Raw genomic sequence first — 20,607 nt, 5'->3', positions numbered from 1 at the left:
CAAACAAACAAATAAATAAAAACCTCCATTTTCTTTTGCTCATATACCAGTTTTTTTTAAATCAGTTTACCGAGATTCATCAGAAATATTAAACTAATGAAGTGTCTCAATATCTCTGAAGTTGGCATTCCTACTGGATTAACCACAAAGCCACAGATGCTGCCCCCCTCACAAAAAAATCTAAACTGCTTTCTGATAGCATAAGGCAAAAATTCCTACACGTGTTGGTGACCAAATGCTAAAAGGATGTCTATTCAAGTTTTGAAAAGGACTCACCCATGTTTTTAGGCAATTAAGCACAAGAAATTTGGGCCCCCTACTGTAGAAAGGATGTGGACAAACTGATGACAGGGCTGGGGGACATGACTTATGTGAAGAGGCTGAGGGAACTGGGTTTATTTAGTCTAGAGAAGAGGAGACTGAAAGGGGATTTAAATGCAGCCTTTGAGTACCTGAAGGGGGATTTGAAAGAGGACAGAGCTAGACTGTTCTCAGTGATGGCAGATGACAGAACAATGAGCAATGGCTTCAAGTTTCATAGTAGGTAGGGTTGGAAGGGACCTGAGCACATCATCAAGTCCGACCACTTGCCATGGCAGGAAAGAGTACTGGGGTCAAACGAACCTGGCTAAGCGATTATCCAGCCTCCTCTTAAAGACCCCCAGGGTAGGAGCAAGGACCACTTCCCTTGGAAGTTGGTTCCAGATCCTAGCCGCCCTGACTGTGAAGTAGTGCCTCCTGATATCCAGCCTGAATCTACTCTTGGTCAACTTATGGCCATTATTCCTCGTTACTCCCGGTAGTGCCTGGGGGAACAGGAGCTCTCCCATAGTCTGCTGGTCCCCCTTGGGCAGTTTGTAGATGGCCACCAGATTCCCTCTCAGCCTTCTCTTGTGGAGGCTGAACAGGTTCAGGTCCCATAGCCTCCACTTGTAGGGTCTGCCTTGCTGCCCCCTGATTATGCAAGTGGCCCTCCTCTGGACCCTCTCAATGCTGTCCACATCCCTCTTGAAGTGTGGCACCCAGAAATGGACACAGTACTCCAGCTGCAGCCTGACCAGTGTCACAGAGTCAGGGCGAATCAGGAACCAGAGCCAAATCAGTGTACATTAGAGCCAGAATTGGAGTCAGGATATGCCAAAGTCCAGAGTCAGTGTTGGGATATACCAGGTGTCTGAACCAGAATAAAAAGCCAAAACTGAGATTGGGTCAGAAGTTGCAGCAAAGGAGGTTTAGGTTAGATAGTAGGAAGAATTTTCTCACTAAAAATGGAAGATCACTTCAGACTACACATAAGGAAAAACTTCTTTACAGGTCAAACACGGAGAGTTTGGAACAGGCTTCCCCCAGAAGTGGTACAAAGCCTTGGCTGGGATGATTTAGTTGGGGATGGTCTTGCTTTGAGCAGAAGGCTGGACTAAATGACCTCCTGAGGTCCCTTCCAACCCTAATTTTCTACAATTCTATGAAATTTCACAGTATTTTTCCTAAACATGCACAATTTGAAAATGGATGTTTAGAACAAGATGCATCCTTAGCCATAATTACAACATTGCCATTAAGATCCATTTTTTAAAATTGTTTTGGTTGATACCGATAGCCGATTATTAACCAGCCATATCGGCCAATACTGATCTGATAGCCAATTTAGAAGAATGCAGCTCAGCAGCTTGGAGAGCAGCATCCAGCTGGTATGTCGGGGGGGGGGGATAGATTGAGGCCCCCCACCATGAGGGAGTGAGTGGGGCAGGGGCAGGTGCTGCCCAGTCAGGGCAATGAATGTGACCCCAGGGCTGGAAGCAAAACAGACCCACGGGTTGCTCGTCTGAGAGGGGCAATGGGGGTGGGCATGACTCCCCGCCATTGTGTGCCCTCCTAGGAAAGGCACATGCCTCCCCAGATGTGTGTGCACGGCAAGGGCAGGCTGCCTGCTGCAGGCTTGGACCCAGGGGCTGTGCCAGGTCTTCCTGGTGGGGGTGGGGCTAGGCTCGGCTCAGGGCAGGTTCAGTTGTGCAGGGCAGACAGTAGCGGTGCTATGAAGGGGGGGGCGGACTACAGGGAATTTTGGAGTGGCTATAGCCCCCTGAAACCTCCCTAGCACCATCCCTGCTTGGGGCACTCTGCTCTGCTGCCCTTCCCTTGTGTGGCCAATGTAGGGTCCCGATCTCCATGCGACTGGGAGGCAGTGTGCTGCCAAGCCAGTACATCTCTCTAATCTGTGGCCCCCTGCTCCCTAGGCTAACTGGGAGCAATTTGCTCCTAGTCAGTGTCTACATATGTACTTCGGCACATTAGTTTAATGCACCCATTTCTTGTACCTATATCTACAAGTACTAGAAAATGGCATGTTAGACTAATCTACTATGCAGTAATTGCTCGGCATGGATAGATGATGACACTTTACTATGCACTAGATTAAATCTCATACAGACACACCCACAGTGAACTACTTGATTCCACTCCACGCAACAGTCTGCTGGAAATTCCTCATCAGGTACAAAACCCCACATGAAATAGCTATCTTACAAATAAGTGGGGTGGTCCTATTTTGCCATAGCAGGCTATTTTTGGTAGGATTGGGGGAAGAAGGCTCCAGCATAAATTCTAATTCTGGTTTTCCTCAAAACAGGATAACCATCCAACTGTTTACTGTACAGGTGACTGACTATGCAAATAATGCTATTCAGCTTTTTTTCTTTATTGATTAATTCAGAATGAATGCATAACAGATAAACACTCATACTATTAGGTGTGAATTCCCCCCACCCCCAAACAGCGCTTTACTTTAAGCTTGGCACACCCTTATATCAAGCACAGCACATGCCCAGAACAGGCATCGTGTTAGTTTCACGAGGCTTGCCCAACATCTGTATAGATTGCACGCTTCAGCTATTAGATGAAAGCACCAAAAACCACCGCTGAAGGTGCAATCTACACAGACACTGGGGAAATGGGTCAAACTAATGCACTTCTTCTGGTAAAGTGCTATTTTGTTTTTTTCACATCCATCAACAACCACTATGATATTTTTTTAAAACCAATTCTGTTACACAAAACTGCACCAAAATAAAAACCAACTATTTAACCTTATGCCAAGATAAATGGTATTTGCTACAAATGCATGGGATTTGAATATTAACTAACACAAATTAAATATAGATGAATTGAGCCGTTAAATTAGGTCATCAAGATACTAAAAATGTAGAGGAACAAATTATATAAAAAGTTGAGAGAAAATTAAAGTTCAAAGCCCAGGAAAATAATAAATTATTTATTTGACACACACAACAGTACAATGGCTCCATTACAAACTATACAGAAGAGGTTTTACTATATTTGCTTTTCCACAGCCTACTTCTCCATAAATATGAATATTAAAATAAGAATGCTTCCTTGTCAAGTCTATAAACAGACATAGTAGGTCAACCTCTACTTTTAATCCAAGATCTTAAATTAGAAATCTGAGCAATATAAAAAACAGGAAAAACTACTACTTTTTAGTATACAGTTTAGCAAAAATAAATAAATAATTAAAAAAGGGGAGATAACAACAAACAGTTTGTTGCTTCATGTGAAGCAACGTCAGTTCACTACACAAGTGATTAGTGCCCAGATGTGCTTTCAGATGTTCACATCTAGATTCATCTTGTGTATTTTCTACACAGTATGTCATTAACAACACAGTAGTAGGATTCTCCAAGTTGTATAGATGATATAAAACCTGATATACAATATCAAAGTCTAAAAATCTCCTACTCTGGAAGCACTTGAAGACCTACAGATACCATAGCACTGGAAATGCTGACTATTATTTTTTTCTGTGTACATATACTTAAACCAATAGTAGATCTACTCATAAAGAAAAGTTAAGTTAGTGATGAGTTCAGACAGCAGAGGTACTAATTTCCTTTTTCTAATCTGTCTTTGATAAAAGAAAATTTAGAAGAGAAGCTTTTTTTCTCCTCTCAAACTTTCTTTGTAGGAGAGCACTCAGCCTACTGCTGCTTTCTCAAAAGTAGGTCATGAACTCTGCTAGAGGCCAATGCTGCAATAAGACTAAACTTCAAGCAGCTGGGGTGGGGGAAAAGAGATCCAGAACTTTAGGTTCCTTCGTTGTTGTGCAAAGATCAAATTTAAGTTAACTGTAACTTTAAAGTATTTTGATCTTTGGTAAATATTGGAAAAACTACGAGTCTCTAGTAGCTCAGGAGAGCTTTCTGACATTTCTAGACTGGCATACAACAGAATTACTTAAAGATATACAGTCCTATACGTGGCTAGTGACAGCAGGAATCAGTTTTTGGCAACAATCTAAGAGTAGACCAAAACAAAAAAAAAACCACTGTGCTGAAAAGCAACACAATTGTTTGTGAAGTTCATTACCACCTTTTTCAAAACTCTACATCTCTGAAATGACTACTGTAAATGTATGTTAAGACTGGCCACAAATTCTCTTCTGGAAACAGAGCGTGCACATAAATTTTTAAACAGAAAAAGATCATTCAGTCTTGAAATGACAAGCTCATTACACAGAGCAGACACTTGTGCAGGGACAAAGTGTAAGCAGTTCTAAATGCAAGACTATGAACAGATATTGTGTTTGCTCTAGAAGAAACAGTAATCTGCTTGTGAGAAATTCTGCACAGTAACACAGTAAGAAGTAAATACCACCACAAAATGAAAAAAAACTAACTAGTCTTGGAATTGTGTTCCTTACCAAGCTATATTATACATTATCCTCTGTCATTAGGGCACAGGATATTAAACATTAGGTGTTAGAAACTGAGGTCAGGTTTTTCTTAATGAAAAATATACTTTGGAAGAAACTTTAATACTTTCAATCCTTTTGTCTTCACTCTGAAATGAGACACTAGCCATCATAAGTGCTTTTAATAGTGTGCAAGCTTTAGTGCCCTAAAGCATCAGGACTTATGAATCGATAGTCTAGATAAGTTATTTTAGTTTGCTGAAATAACAGCATTAATAGAAAAACAAATAGAAGTACACCATGTTTATTCTCCTTGACCACTGCCGTTATGTGTATTCATATGAAGTTATGCACGTCAGAGGCATATTTAACACAAGTATTAAATGTAAGAGAACATGGTGTAGAAGATTTTACAATATTCTTAATCAATTTTAGGCTAGAGGAAGAAGAGAGAAAGTAGTAGAAGTTTTACCATGAAGTGAATAATACTGGTAAACTGATCTGAGCCTTCAAGAGGCCAAGAAGTGATATAAATGGAAATATACCACATGGCACCCCCATGTGTTACAAGTTTTCAGCTTACCAGGGTTGTCTTTGGCAACAAGACCTTTGGAAAAGTCACTGGGTGTAGGTGATGTTCTGCTGTCCCTCTTTGCTGCGTCAAGGTTATTACAGTATTCCCACCTCTTCTGCTGAAGCTCCTGAAGCCAGTATGTCATGTCCTGACGAGTAGCGGCCTAGAAAGCAAGAAAGACAGGAGTACTGAAAAGGTTGACATTCCTGGCAAGGATGCATATAACCTGACTTGTACAAAAGGGAGACAGAGGTGCCCCTGCCATTCTGCCAATTACAATCAAGCAGTTACCACTTCATTTAAAGAAGTGAGTCTTGTATCCTTGGTTTTGCAACTCTTGCACCTCCTAAATGCATCAAGATGTTTCCCCTGCTATGTTAAGCCTCATAGGGCTGCTTTCTTGACAGCCTCCTACACATTTAAATCTTGCCCAAACACCCAGAAGCGGGGGAGGAGGCGAGTGAGTGAGGAGAGGAAGCATTTAGATGCATAGAACAACAACAAATCCAAAAAGGCAGGTCTCCACACATACTTGTCTCTTGGTATATGCAGTGTATTTGGCGAAAAGTAGGCAAATATGTACACTGTTGTAGTACATCCTTTCAGTATGAATTAGAATTTGTGGATTACTTTTCTCTTGCTATATGAAGTAACTCCCAGAGCAACAGGACGTTAGAAAGCAATTCAATAAAGGCTTAAAACATTTAAATACATGGAGCCACTTTAATTTACATGAACTGATATCAAATAAGCAACCAAAATGAAAAGCCCTTTAAACAGTTTTATCAAAAAATCCCATAAAAAGGGTCATTTCAGACTCCATGTCAATTAAACACATGACCTCATCTGCAAATATTAGTAAGATGCTAATTAGCAGCACCTAAGATAATAGATACTTTTCAACAAGAAAATGTATTTCACTTAAAAATCAAAGACGTACCAAAGGGTTACTTTGCATCATTGCAGACTAGATGTGAAACTGAAAACAGAAACAAAACACACACCTGCTCTCCCACCTATCCTAACCTGTCACTGTCACTTTCTTGTATGTTTTCTCTGGCTACAGCCTCATTGAAGCTAACCATATCTAGAATTAGCACTGGATAATCATAATTTAATAAATTCAGTCATAGAACATTAACTTGTGGCATCAGCAAAAACAACAGACTTAAAACCTTTGATTTCTGAGTGTACACTATTTTATTTGACTTTATTTCACATCCCACACTGCTTTATCAGTCCCAAATATTAACACTGTGAAACTCAGCTCTATGTACTGTAGATGTGTAATAATTTCTGACTTCAATTAGTTTAAAAACCCATCTTATCTCAAACATTATTTCAATTATGCTTCCAAGCTGTTCAAGCAGAATAGCAAAACCTGATTTTACAGATTTCCAATTGCTATGAAAAGGAAGTGTGATGAAAGTTTCCAGTACTCCAACTCCTATATTATGTAAACAGGAAGATATGTTTGTAACTGAATTTATAACAGCCATGTTTCCAAACTCTGGAATCTTTATGCTTCTTTCTGGAACAAGAAGTTAATCTCCTTGTAGTATTTTCCTTGTAGCTCCTCTTAATTCTCCTCCTCCTCCCTATTTATCTGAAGCTAACCAACAAGAGGGAATTTCCCTGTGCTCATATAAATGGAAGATTTTCAGATGCTTAGATCTGCACGTGGCCCTTGTATGTACTGGATAAAACTGCAGAAGAACAAAAATACAAAAACAAAAAGGATGCAAATGCTCTTACCACTTAAATGTTATAATGCAATTGGAAATAGCTGTTATAGTACAGTACTTCAGTGATACAGATTGTTTTGCAATAAGAAATGAATGGAGAAAAAGATTAATATTACAGGATGGTAATCAGATTTCCCCAAGAATGATTATATATGTGAAATGCCAAAAGATATACATAAAGTGAAATGAGAAGAAGAAAAAGAACAAAATCCAGTATCAGAAGATAGGACAATGAAGGCTCAATTTTCTTGGCTGCCGTGAAAGAATATCCTACCTAACAGATATTTCCAGTTCCTCATACTAGCTGGAATCTGTTTCATGCATTCTGTTCTTATTCACTCACCAGTTACAGAAAAGAACTTGCCTTGTTAGAAGAAATGGAAGGAAATTGGCTTGGACAGTATCTATGGTGACTTGAAGAGTAAATGTCAAAAACAGAACACAAGACTAGACTTATCTGCCCATGTAGTCATCATTGATGGTTTTGGAGAAAAACAAAGCAGATGTCTCTTTTTAGATCCAGTTTTTCAGCATTTCAAGCTAAGTGGCAAGACTCCTGGGCTGTGGTGCCTAGCCATTCTTGCAGAGAATGTGTCCCCCTCTATTTCTAGTTTAGAAATTATTTCCTGCTCTCTTTTTATCCAGTGGCAATTTTGAGTTCCTAATGAATCAGAGATGCAAGGTTACCTAACAGACTAGTACTTCCCTTTAAGGTTTTCTGCAGACAGACCTTGTCAGCCAAAATGTTGAAGTCTTGAACTAACGTCAACTGAATAATCACAGGGCCGCACATTAGAAAGCTGCTCTTTGTTTAGTTATTTGTCATTCTGTAGCAGCTCATGTCTCACTGCCTCAAGCTTAAGTTATTTACAATGTATTTCTGCCCAGTTTGTTCTGTGATTTGACAAGCCGTTTTCATACCCTGCCATGCTATCCCACACTTGCTGCCTAAAAAGTGGCAAACTGTTTTTAATCCAGTGCCCCTGTTTTGTTTTCTTTTGTTTTTTTAAAGACATGGCTGTACCTGATCTCCTCCATGGATTCAACCCAATGGGGAATATATTGCTGCATCCACAGGCAGCAAGAGATTGGACCTTGCTTTTGTGGTCCTACAATATAAAATTCATTTTTCTCTGCTACCTATCAGTAGGGTTGTGTGAAGCATTGGTCCCTGACTTGATTAAGCGGCGATTCAGCCCGATTCGGTGTCCAAATCTCCGAATCTGAAATGAATCAGAGGACCCTTTAATTTCTCCAAATAGAACTGGAACCCCCCGAATCAATTCAGAGAGATTCGGACATAGACACAGCTTTAAATGTTTTTGCTATATACCTCTAGGTAGAAGGCGGCTCATGATTGCTGTGATGCTGGGGCGCAAAGGGCATCCCACAGGAGAGCAGGGGGCTCCCCAGCATGCTTGGCAGCAGTCCCAGAAGTGGACCAGAAGCACTTCCGGTCCGCATCACAGCATTCATGAGCTGCGCATATGTAGATGTCATACGTCATACACAGGACATCATTCTACATCTCGAGGTATGTAGAAAAAAAACATTTAAAGCTGTGTCCATCTCTGAATCAGCATCGAATCTTCAGATCTGGATTCAGCCAAACTGAATCAAGGACAGTGATCCAAATCAATGAATCGAATCACCGTACCTGGTTCGGGTCGAATCTGAATCAAATAGGACTTGCTTCGCACACTCTACCTGTCAGTACTACTGTTGACACCTAATACTTTTCTTTCCTTCACCCACACAATCTTTTCTTTTATGCTTGTTTTAAACTTCCTCCAATCTGTTTAATTGGTATGTGGCTCTTATAATTGTGTTTTACCATATTTTACACAGTAAGAAGACTTGCTCAACTTACTTTTTTTTAAATAAGTATTTCTTTTTTGTATTTAGTTACCTATCCTGAAAAAAGTGAAGCTGATACAAACTTCAAAACAAGATCTTCACAACTGAAGAGATTCACTAACAGCATGAAGAAGAGTGAGCATCCTAAAGGTGTTAGTAAAGCAGAGAACATGCAAGTTACAAATTGTAGCATTGTGAAAATGCAGTGTGCAAGACAGCATAGAATAAGTCTAAATAGAGTTATATTGTATATAAGCAACTAAGAAAGAATCATTTTCAATGTGCAGGGCCATTCCAGAGAGCAGTGCAGTATGCGCCAAGTGAGGGAAAATAGACTTTTCCATTTGATAAATGCACATTTAACCAGGATGGGAACTGATTTAATCATAGACAACGGATATCTCCATGTCACAAGGGATAGTGCCAAAATTTACTTTTATGTAGCTTCTACAAAGCGAGTAGAAGGCCAAGTACTGGGGCAATGACTAATCAGTATGTCCCCCACACCTAAGGACAGAGGTACACCGATACATCAGTCCATATCATATCAGCACTGATAAAAGGCAAACTGACATTATCAAGACTTGGCCTTTTTTGACTGATGCAGCCCATAATGTCACCAATAAACGCTATGTGCATGGGTGCAGCCGCAGCATGCATTCGGCTAGGAATGCAGCCTGGCAGCTTGCAGAGCAGCAGCTGGCTGGTAAGTCTGTTGGGGGGAAGGGGTGTGAGGGGTGCAGATCAAGGCCTCCACAATGAGGGAGTGGGGCTGGGGCAGGCACTGCACAAACAGGGTGGGATGCAGGACGGAGCCAAAGGCAGCTTGCCCAGGGGCATGGGGTTGCCTCGTGCCACTGCATGCACCCCTGGAGGAGGCATGGGGGGCACATGCCCCCAGACCTGCACGTGGGGTGAAGGCAGACTGGGGGCAGTTCTGGGCTCTTCCCAGCAGAGTTTTTGGGCCAGGGCGGCGCTCGGGGTGGACAGTGGTGGCACTGGGAGGGGAGCTACAGCCACCCCAAAATTTGCTGTAGCACCCTTACACCTTTGCTCCCACCACTGCCTCTGCCCACCCTGAGCACAGTCCTGGCCCAGCCTCCTGCAAGGAAAAACCCAATGCCGTACTTGGCTTTAACTCACAGCAGCAGCTTGGCCTTACCTCATGCACAGATCTGAGACTGAGCACATGCCCCACCCATGCCTTCCCTGGGGGTGCGCGCTGCAGCAGGAGATGCTATCCCTTCCCCATTCCCCCAGGCAAGCCGCTTGTGGCTCCGTCCCATGCTCTGCCCCAGCTGGGCAGCACCTACCCCTGTTCTACTCCCTTCCTTACTGCGGGGGCCTCAATCTGCCTGCCCCTCTCACCTTCCCCCCTTCCCCACCCCCCATAAGCTTACCAGCTGGATACTGGTCCCCAAGCTGCCTGCTGCAGATCAGCAGTCAGATTGGTATCCATCGATATGGCTGATTAATAAATCGGCCATTGGTATCAGCCCAAAAAATCTTTATCAATGCACCCCTACCCAAGGACATTAGGGCGTGTGTACAGCCACAGAGAGGGTGGATACACACAAGAAAGACTCAAAAATATTTATATGCGAAGCAGGAGTTTGGGCAGATTGTGAAACAACTTCTGCCACTACCCTCTCAAGAGTGTACTCAACCTCTGACTATAGATTTCATAGACATTAGGGCTGGAAGGGACCTCAGAAGATCATCGAGTCCAGCCCCCTGCCCAAGGGGCAGGAAGTCAGCTGGGGTCATAGGATCCCAGCAAGATAAGCATCCAATTTCCTCTTGAAGGTGTTCAATGTAGGTGCTTGAACCACCTCTGATGGCACACTGTTCCAGACCTTGGGGACCGGGACAGTAAAGAAATTCTTCCTCTTATGTCTAGCCTGAAATGGTCTCACAGTAGTTTATGACCGTTTGGCCTCGTCATCCCTTGGGGCGCTCTGGTGAACAAACGTTCCCCCAGATACTGGTGGTCACCCTTGTTAAACTTATAGGTGGCCATCAGGTCACCCAAGCCTGAGCTTTTTCAGGCTAAAGAGCCCCATGGCTCTCAGCCTGTCATCATAAGGGCTGTTTTCCTGACCTCCAATCATGCGTGTGGCTCTTATCTGGACTCCCTCAAGCTTCTCCACATTCTTTTTGAATTGTGGAGCCCAAAACTGGACGCAGTACTCCAGCTGCGGCCTCACCAAGGCTGAGTACAAAGGGAGAATGACATCCCGGGATTTGCTCGAGAAGCATCTATGGATGCAAGCCAGCATTTTGGTCGCTTTACTAGCCGCAGCATCACATTGCAGGCTCATGTTCATCTTGTGGTCACTGATGACCCCCAAATCTCTTTCTTCCGTAGTGCTAGCCAGTGTAGCACTGCCAAGCCTACAAGGATGCTGCAGGTTCCCCCCCCCCCCCAAGGTGAAGAACCTTGCATTTTTCGGTGTTAAACACCATCAGGTTCTCATCCGCCCATTTGCTGAGCCTGTCCAGGTCAACCTGGAACACCAGCCTGTCTTCTGGTGTGGATGCTTTGCCCCAAAGTTTGGTGTCATCGGCAAACTTGGCCAGTCCACTCCTGACTCCAATGTCCACATCATTAATGAAGATGTTGAACAATATGGGTCCAAGGACAGAGCCTTGAGGGTCCCCACTGGTCACAGGACACCATGATGTGTGACTGCCATCAATCACAACCCTCTGGGTCCGACCACGAAGCCAATTTCCCAGCCTGCGGATCGTGGTGGAGCCAAGGCCACAACTGGCTGGTTTTGCCAAGAGGTGATCATGGGATACCAGATTGAAGGCTTTTTTCAAGTCAAGATATATGACGTCAATCTCTTCTCCCTTGTCCTGGTGATAGGTCACCTGGTCATAGAAGGAAATGAGATTGGTCAAGCAAGACCTACCCACAACAAACCTGTGCTGGCTATCCCTTAGGATGTTGGCGTCAGCCAGTCCATTAAGGATGGCCTCTTTAATAAACTTTTCTAAGATCTTCCCCAGGATAGAAGTCAAGCTAATGGGCCTATAGTTAGCCGAATCCACTTTCCCCCCTTTCTTGAAGATAGGCACCACATTGGCCTTCTTCCAGTCTTCAGGCACTACACCAGAGCGCCAGGCATTTTTAAAGATCCATGCCAGGGGCTGGGCTATGACGCTCGCCAGCTCCTTGAGTACCCTGGGGTGCAGATTGTCAGGGCAGGCTGACTTGAAGGTATCCATCTTCTCAAGATGTTCCTTCACGAGGTCAGCATTGATGGAGGGCAGGGGGTCTCCCTCACCTGGACCTCCCTGTCCCATAGCGGGCATGGGCGTCCCATGGGACTGATGCAAGACCAATGCAAAGTACCCATTTAATAGGTTGGCTTTTTCCTGGGCATCAGTTGTCAGTTGCCCCATTTGGTTCATCAGGGGTCCAATGTTGCCCTTGCTTTTCCTCCGGCTCCCCACATATCTGAAAAAGGACTTTTTGTTGTCCTTGATGCTCGAAGCTAGTTGGAGTTCAGTTGCAGCCTTGGCTTTCCTGGTTTGCTTCCTGAAGGGCCGGACAAGTGCAGAATAATCCTCCTTGGAGGTGAATCCCGTCCTCCATCCTTTGTTGGCTTTTCTTTTTAGCCTTAGGAGGTCTGCTAGGTCCCTGGAGAGCCAGGGGGCTGCTGTGCCCTCTTGCTGCCTATAGTTGTACTAGACAAAAAAAGTCAGCCTTGTGATATTCAGAGGGGTCAGTAAGGTAATGTTTTGAGATTCACCCTCAAAAGTTTTTAATGAGAAAAGTAATGAGGGAGGTGAAAAAGAAAAGAAACTCCCCAAACTTCTTGCTACCAAAACTAGGCATAGCTGTACAACCATTGGAGTCTGACCAAACTGTCTGTTTGTTTAGCTTATCTTTGCAAAAGAAAGTTATTAGAAGCTTACTCGGTATTTTTTAAATGAATCCCCAAACTCTCCAGCTGGGATCCAAGGTTATATTAAGACAAAAATTCCTGCAACATCCCTCTCCAAGCCTCCCCCTGAAGCTTATCAGTGAAATCAAAGGGGAAATCAGAGGGGACAGAGCACTAGGAAACAGACTCACTTTGCACTGCTCAAACAGAAAAGTCAACAGATAAAAGCCAATATTGTATGGCCTTTTTGAAAGGTAGTTTGCTATGTTATCCATTAAGGCAGCTCAGTCATTAAACCATACACATTCAAAAAGTAGAAGACTATTAATATGAAGTATTTAACTATTTGGCTGTAAGTACAGGCCACCTCAAGCCTCACATGCTGAGATTTTAGGCCCTAATCCAACACCATTTAAAGTCAAAGTCAACAGGATCTTTTCCACTGAGGTCAATGGGTGCAAGATTAAGCCCTTTACTAATTAATCTTTAAAGCAGTTCTTATTTAGATTCCTAAGGAAATAACTCCTGTTGATTTCAATGGAAGTCAGCACTTAAACTATTTTAGGTGCTGGGCCTAAGAAACTGTACATTACTGCATGTGCAGCATCCTGGGAAATAGCTTTAAGTCTATGCAGATTCATTTTCTAAAGATAAAATTCACTATTATTCCAACAAAATTTAGTCACAGGTTATTACATATTCAGGACATCATTAATCAAACCACTAATATTTCAAAAGGTATTTAATGTTACTGCCTAAACTTGAAAATAAGAACCAGACTTAAAAAAATAATCTAGTAGTTGAAATTTCTACAAGTTCTCTCCCCGCTCCTCTTAAGGAATGACTTTTTTCCACCAAGCAGAAATAAATGTTCACTCAAGTGCATTCACTTGACGGCTTCATGTACAAGTAGACATGGTGTACAGGATTAGGCTCAATGTTGTAAAGCAAATGATCCCAAGTTTTTCTGGATATGGATCACTACTTGTCAGGTTATTTTATGAATTACCTTATCAACTCCCACTACCAATGTCTGTGGCAATAACTACAATTGATTGTACAAAAAAATAACATTCCAAGTCTTTGATACGTTATTTGCTTCCTTCACTGTGCTTTATGTAGGGCTTCTCCTGAAGGCCATCCAGAAACTGCAGCTAGTACTCAGGGGTCTGCACTAGCTCCCAATAGCTTTCCAGGTGCAATTCAATGGACTATTTTTGACCCATAGGCCCTACATACATAAGAGACTGCTGTCCCCCTTATGCCCTACTGCAATACCTGAAGTCAGCTGAGGGAAACCTCCTGCAACCTTCTACCATCTGTGCCCCAAGTTCACTTGGCAGAAACCACATGGAAGGGCATTCTTGGTATTTGCATCTCTGCTCTGGAATTCCCAAACCTTACCATCTTCCAGGAGTACTGCAAGACCTTTTTATAGGAGCAGCAGTTAGCAAGCAAGGTTGAATTGGGGTACTGTTGAGGCAATTTTGTTATACATATTTCTGTATTATTTAATATTTACCTGCTTTAAATACTTTTTTTAGGGTTTTTTTCTGTTTTTACACCCTGTTTGGTGTTTGGGAAGGACAGCATAAACCCAATACATAAATAAAATAAATTTAACAGCCCAAAATAAGGAGGAAAGCCAGTAGTGTGTGGTCTACAAGTTGTCCAATGAGCACAAAAGTTCACCCATTCCAAACTGGGAACCATTAATTAAATTTGGCTTTCACAGAACTATTTTTTCCTGCAATTTTTTCTTTTTTGGTCAAATGGGCAGACAAGCTTTTGGGCATCAATAGGCATACTTGCAACTCCCATTAAGTTACATGAGTTGAACGGCTCTGGGGATCAGATCCCTAAACATTATGAAAAAGAAGCGGAAACTTTAGGAAGACACACAGTTACTTCATACAGGGGAACCTGTCACTTATTTCTTATTCCTCATGTAAGCTTACAATACTGAATGAGTGGGAAACATTGTAGCATAAGATTTGGAAATTATGAATAAGAATCAATTTGAGGAAAAAGCAGCATGTGAGATAAAGAATGAAAGCTACATTTGACTTTTCTTCCTCGTGCTCCAGTGTGTAATTTTTTCTTCCTAAATTAATAAGCAAAGACGACGCATACATGCATGCTCACATACAACAAAGCTAGAACCAACCCCCTTGGACTTCAAAGTATCAGCTATTCATATTTTTCAGATCTTGTTGTTTTTGTATAGAGGACTCAACTCCCAGCTCCAAAACTCTTATTTTCCAAAGCAGCAAGACACACATTACCAGTGACCCAGTTTCCTTCTCAACTAGTTATTTTGATTTCCAGATCAAGATTCCTGGACTAGAACTTCATTTGTTTTTTACATAAGGATTAAGTCTAGGGAAATATAATCTTCACACAAGGACTAAGTCTAAGGCTCTTCAGACAACAGGGTCACTTATAAAAGTATCCTAACAGCATAAAAGGAATACAAAAATATCACTTGGATTTTCCCAATTGTGCCTCATCCCACTTTCTAAATGATGGCCAAGTATTTCAGGGATCATATATTCCTAAGCAACTTCTTTCACATAATCTCTCTTGTTCTTAGGAAGATCCAGGCACATATAGGTAGGGACAGACCAGGAGTGGAAAAGAATGGGATGACAGATGCAAGGACATAAAGAAAAGCAAAAGTAGGGAAAACCAAAGTTTCAGTACTTATGCTAGTATCACTAGTTTACACATGCAGGCACACACATTTGCAGCCCCACAAGTTTGTGGTAGAGAGTTGTGCCTTAGCACATGTGCCTGAACGTACACTTTGATGCAGAGCAAAATTGTGCCACTTGGAGCAAACTGACCCTACCCAGATCCTCCCAGATCTATAGCCAGGGGGAGCCAGAGGCTGCATCCAGCACCTGTACGGGCCTCACCAATATAAAAAGCTGCCCTGGTGAGCAGCTCAGGGCTACTTGTTCTTAAGAGCTTCTGTGGTGGCAGGTGGGCTCACTCCCACCTGTGCTCCCTGGGATCTCCCAGGCTCACTGCTCTCCTTGGGGGGTTAACTGTCCCCCACAGACCCCTCCCTGTCAGAGAACTAGCACCAGCTGGAGGCAAGGGTGGTAGACTCTGGGCATGGTCAGGGCTCCTGAGGTGTCCCCCCCTGCATGGAAGAGTGCTGATGCTGAACCTGCTGGTCCTGTCCATGCTCTGGCACTACTTACACACCCTGCCTGTGCCTCCTGAGGTCCTGGCAGGGCGCTGGAGACAGGTGCTGGAGTTTTTCTGGCCAGGAGGGCACTGGGTCACTGTGGAGGTCCTGAGCCTCCTCTTGTGGGAGGGCAGCCAGGGCCTGGTTTGCCTGTGCAGCCAGGTCCTGACATTTCACCTTCAGGACCTGCAGTCGGTAGCCATGTGGCATTAGGCTACTTGGGGCATGCCTTCCTCCACCACTTCCAAGGGGGAGCTCCTTGGCCTGAGGGGCTTCTACCTGAAGGACCTGTGAGGGCTGCCAGAGTTCTACCAGGACATTCTCTGGGCTTGGAGGCTGGTTTCTGCTCACTCACACAAGGTGCCAACACTCACACAAGGTGCCAACCTGCTCATCAAGCCCCTCCTCTAGAACCCTCAGCTGGAGGTGCCAACAGCAGCAGTGCCCCAGTTGTGACAGAAGTTGATCCTGGCTGGTGTCACCTGTGTTGGAGACCTCATGGACTACAACAGGCAGGAGTGGGGGACCCTGCTGTGCTGGCCCAGCATATGAGTCTACCCATGACACGTGTGACCTGCCATCTGGTCCAGAAGGTGAGATCTGCCCTAACTCTCAATGCCCTTGCCCTTGTTGACCAGATCTTGTGCATGGCAGTCCCCGCTCCCATGTCCTCCAGCCCACCAGAGTTTGTTGTGGGGCTGGCACCTCACCCAGCCTTGCGGTGCTCCCTGCTCCACCACCTAAGCCAGCTGGAGGACACCAGACCAGTCTGCTTTTCCATTGTCCATTGCTGCCACCTCTATACATTTGTGCATAGCACAATCCATCATGCCACCCTCGTGTCCTGCCCAGACACCAAGTGGTGGGACCTATTTGGTGAGGGTGTGGCTGGGCAGTCCAGTGGTCGAATCTGTACTTCACCCTCATCTTATGAACCAAGTGTGCCAGGATGCTGCCCCTCCACCTCCAGAAGCTCCTCCTGAGGTTCTGGTTGAATTTCACCCCCACCTTTTTGTTTTTGGTCACCCCATCCACAGCCTCACCAAGTCTTGGGACCTCCTGATCAATCTCCTCCTGGCCCTGGCCAAGTGGGTCCTGTACTTGACCAAGAAGGAGGCTCTAGCTGGGAAGATGCCCAGAGGCTATAGGGCCAATTTCCTCTCACTTGTCTGTGCATGTTTCTGGGCAAAGCACCAGTGGGTGGCATCTACCGGCTCCTTGGATGCCTTTGAGGACTGGTGAGTGAGGCCTGGGGAGCTCTGCTTGGTGTCCCACTCAGGCACACTTATTTTCATATTTTGACCCTTTGACCCACACAACATGTCTATCCTGTTTTTTTCATTATCCCAAGAATTTAGTTTTAACACTCACCCATTAGCCCTACATGGTATGAGTGTTACAAATAGACAGGAGCTTCTGAGGCCTAGATAGCTGATATATGGGGACACTAGCCCCCCATACCAGCTGCACTGCTGCAGCAGACCTGACCTAGTGCGGCCCCTACACCCTCTACCCACTGCAGCAGTCTGGCAGCAGGGGTTGCTGCCTGGCTGTGACCTGCTGCCACCTGCAACAGCATCCACCCCCTTGGACCTGCAGCCCCATGTCTCCACGCCTGCCAGATCTGGATGGGGACTGCAAGGCTGCCTGGGCCATTGTATGGGCACTGAAGCAGAATCATCTGCATCTCTGAGCCAGCTGCCAGTGTGCTGGGGCCGCACAGTTAGCCTTCAGGCAGCACTGCTGCCATGTATGCCCCTGCCCTGCCACCTGGGCAGCTATCACTTAGAAGATGTACTCATTGTGGTGCTCTGCTTTAAATTGTCAAACCATGTCCTTCTGACCCAAATGGCCAGGAGGTCAGCCACCTCGGGTCCCAGCTGGAGGGCAAACCAGCGCCAGCCCTGGGCAGGCTCCTCTGTCTGGAACCTGACACTTGCCTCACTAGCAGAGATCCTGGTGTTCCCCATTTAAAAATAAATAAATAAATCGCAAATTCTCTGATAAAAAAATCTCAAATTCACTCTTTCAAATACCTAAAAATCCACGATTTCAAAGCAATCTGGAAGCCTACCAGTACCTCTCTCATCATAATAAAATAAATTCTAAATAGCTATACATTTTGGTGTTTGCTTTTGGTTTTTTATCATAGAAAAATCAGAACTCCCCCTGACCTGTTCACTAATTAGGATGTGGGGACAGCTGCCCCTGCAGCAACAGCTCCCACCAGCAGGTACCATGCTGCCTGGCACCTGGGTACACAGGGTGTGAGATGTGGGTGGGGTTGGGGTTCTTGGGTGGGTGTAGGGGGTCCTGGGGGGTGTATGAGTTTTGTGGGGGATTTGTTGGGGGGGGGGGGGGGAAAGCGCCACTTGCCCACCCTCCCATCCCCTCCCAGACCCGGGGTCTGCACATGGTGAACAGAGCTGGCCTGCCCCGCTACTGCATACCTTTGGACAGGACGAAGACAGCTCCTGCCACTACCCACGGATCTTGGCCAAAGGCTCACACTAATGGAGTAGGCTGGGCCAGCTCTGTTTGCCATGTGCAGACCCTGGGTCAGGTGGCACTGCGCCACTGTGGGGCTATGCCTGCAACAGACCATGGCCCCAGTGGCCCAGCTGGCTGCTGCTGCCAGCATCAGGGAGCTGTGCGCTGCATGTGTGGGTGGGTGGGGGGGGCATGTGACAGCCCCCACTCAAACTGCCTGACAAACCCACACACTCCCAAGAAACCACACAATCTCCCTACCCCCACCATTCCTACTTACCTAGGACAGTGCCTGGGTCCAGGTCACCACTGCAGCCTTGCCCCGCTCCTGTTTGCCCCAGCATGCTGAGACAGGGCTGAAGAAGCAGCCAGAGAGATGCTCTGGCCAGATGCCAGACCATCTCTCTGGAGGACACAACCTCAGGTTGCTTCAGGGCATCCTCCTAGAGCAAAAAAAAAAAGTGGAAAAAAGCAGCACAGGGCATGCCTCTAGACCAAGCCTTGCACCACTTTTTTCCACATTTTTTTTTTCTTTTTATACCAGGATTTTCCAGTATCTAATTTAGAGTCTGTGCTACAAACACACAGCATGGGGAACAATTTTTGTTCTTAGCATGCCTCTTGCAGCATCTCAAACTGCTTTGAGATGCCATAACAGGCACATGCACACTTGTCTGGATGTGCCCACTGAGTCTAGTTTCTACCTTCCTGACTGCCATCAGCAGCACACTACAGCAGTAAGGAAAGCTGTATTTGAACATCCAGCCTTGACTCACATTAAAGTCTTCTTCTTTAAATATACTGTACACAACTTCTATAATAAATAACCAATGTTTAACTTTATAATCATAATTTTAAGTCAACTTGCCTACTGTTTCCTAATAAAGATCACCTATACAGAAACAACCTGCAGTACATATATGCTTTCCCCTAGAAATCTCAAGGTCAATAACTAATGACTAATTTAAGAATCAAAACAAAGACCAGTTACTTCAAGGCTATAATGTATTACATTGGACGCTAAGGCTGCTATACAATACTACAAAAAGTGGATAATAGCCAGTGAAAAAGGTTACCTTGTTTACACTGGTCTTTGCTGTTGTTATTTACATGCAAAAAGTAAGATAACTTCTAAAATTAGTTTTTCAATTGGATAATTTGTTTGCATTATTGCTTAGAAAAATGCAATCATTTTACTAAAAACGATACTAAACAGATTGCCTGTAAAATTATTAAAGCCAAAAACATACTAGGACAATTTATACTTTGTAACAAGGTTCAACTTGTCTTACAAAGCAGGTGGACCTAATGTAAAGCATGTCATGTAAAAGCTGATATCAAACAAACAGGAATAATCCTCAGGAAGAAGTGCCCCAATCATGATGAAGAAAACTTAAGAGAAAAGCTTGCTCTGTAAGGTGACAAGGCCCATAACACCCCCCCTACCCCCAACCCTAAGACAGAGCAAAAGAAAGATGCATAAGCCAGAAGGTCATAAGGTTTAGGTACTGATTCTGCAAAAGCCCAGGGGGGACTGTGAATGGAAGTTGAAGCTTGTACACGTCACAGGGGTTTAATTCAGTTTAGCTCTCCTTAAGTTGAAATGGTGGGTTTTTAAAAACACCGCTTCAATTTAGGGAGAATTAAACCAAACTAAACCCCTGTGGAATGTACACAAGAGTGGAGCCCTGATCCTTACCTGCCTGTTTGGCAGGGGTAGGGAGAGCTGATGGTGGGCTGAGTGGTCCCAAGCTGCACAAGGGCCCCCCAGACAGCACCCACCCACTGGGGCCTGCCCAGGCAGTGCGGGATGGGGGTGGGGGTGTGCTGCAGCTGCAGAGAGAAGCACCAGACCCACCCCGGAGCTCAGGCAGGCAGGCTGACTCTGGGAAATTTAAAAACACGAGGCTCACTACTTTTTTTTTCCCTTTAGTACAGCCTGCCTGCACAGGCTGCCACTGGGTCCCACAGTCCCTGAGCAACACAGGGCCTGGCAAGCCCTGAGCACATTGGCTTCCAGCGCCCCATGCACTGCTGCACTTTGTTAGGTAGCAAACTAAAGCACCATGGAGGTGTTTTATCTTGCTACGTACCAGTCATTTAAAGCAGAATACGCCATGGAGTGTACAAACAGCAATGCC

General features: G+C 44.6%; 1 protein-coding gene across 2 annotated transcripts in view; it reads right to left on the bottom strand.

The window, feature by feature from the left end:
* The window catches only part of TBC1D2B (TBC1 domain family member 2B), a 63,705-nt gene that overhangs the window by 41,913 nt on the left and 1,185 nt on the right, over nt 1–20,607 (bottom strand). For both annotated transcript variants that reach the window (XM_090029256.1, XM_090029257.1), the window contains exon 2: nt 5,292–5,445. In XM_090029256.1, the coding sequence (XP_089885382.1) occupies nt 5,292–5,445 (154 nt within the window). The remainder of the gene's footprint in view (nt 1–5,291; nt 5,446–20,607) is intronic.

Source organism: Crocodylus siamensis, chromosome 15 (genome assembly GCF_052110815.1).
Source record: "Crocodylus siamensis isolate JL-2025a chromosome 15, ASM5211081v1, whole genome shotgun sequence".
Taxonomy (NCBI): Eukaryota; Metazoa; Chordata; order Crocodylia; family Crocodylidae; genus Crocodylus; species Crocodylus siamensis.
The sequence above is the reverse complement of the archived record's forward strand: the minus strand, read 5'-3'. Positions and strand labels throughout refer to the sequence as shown.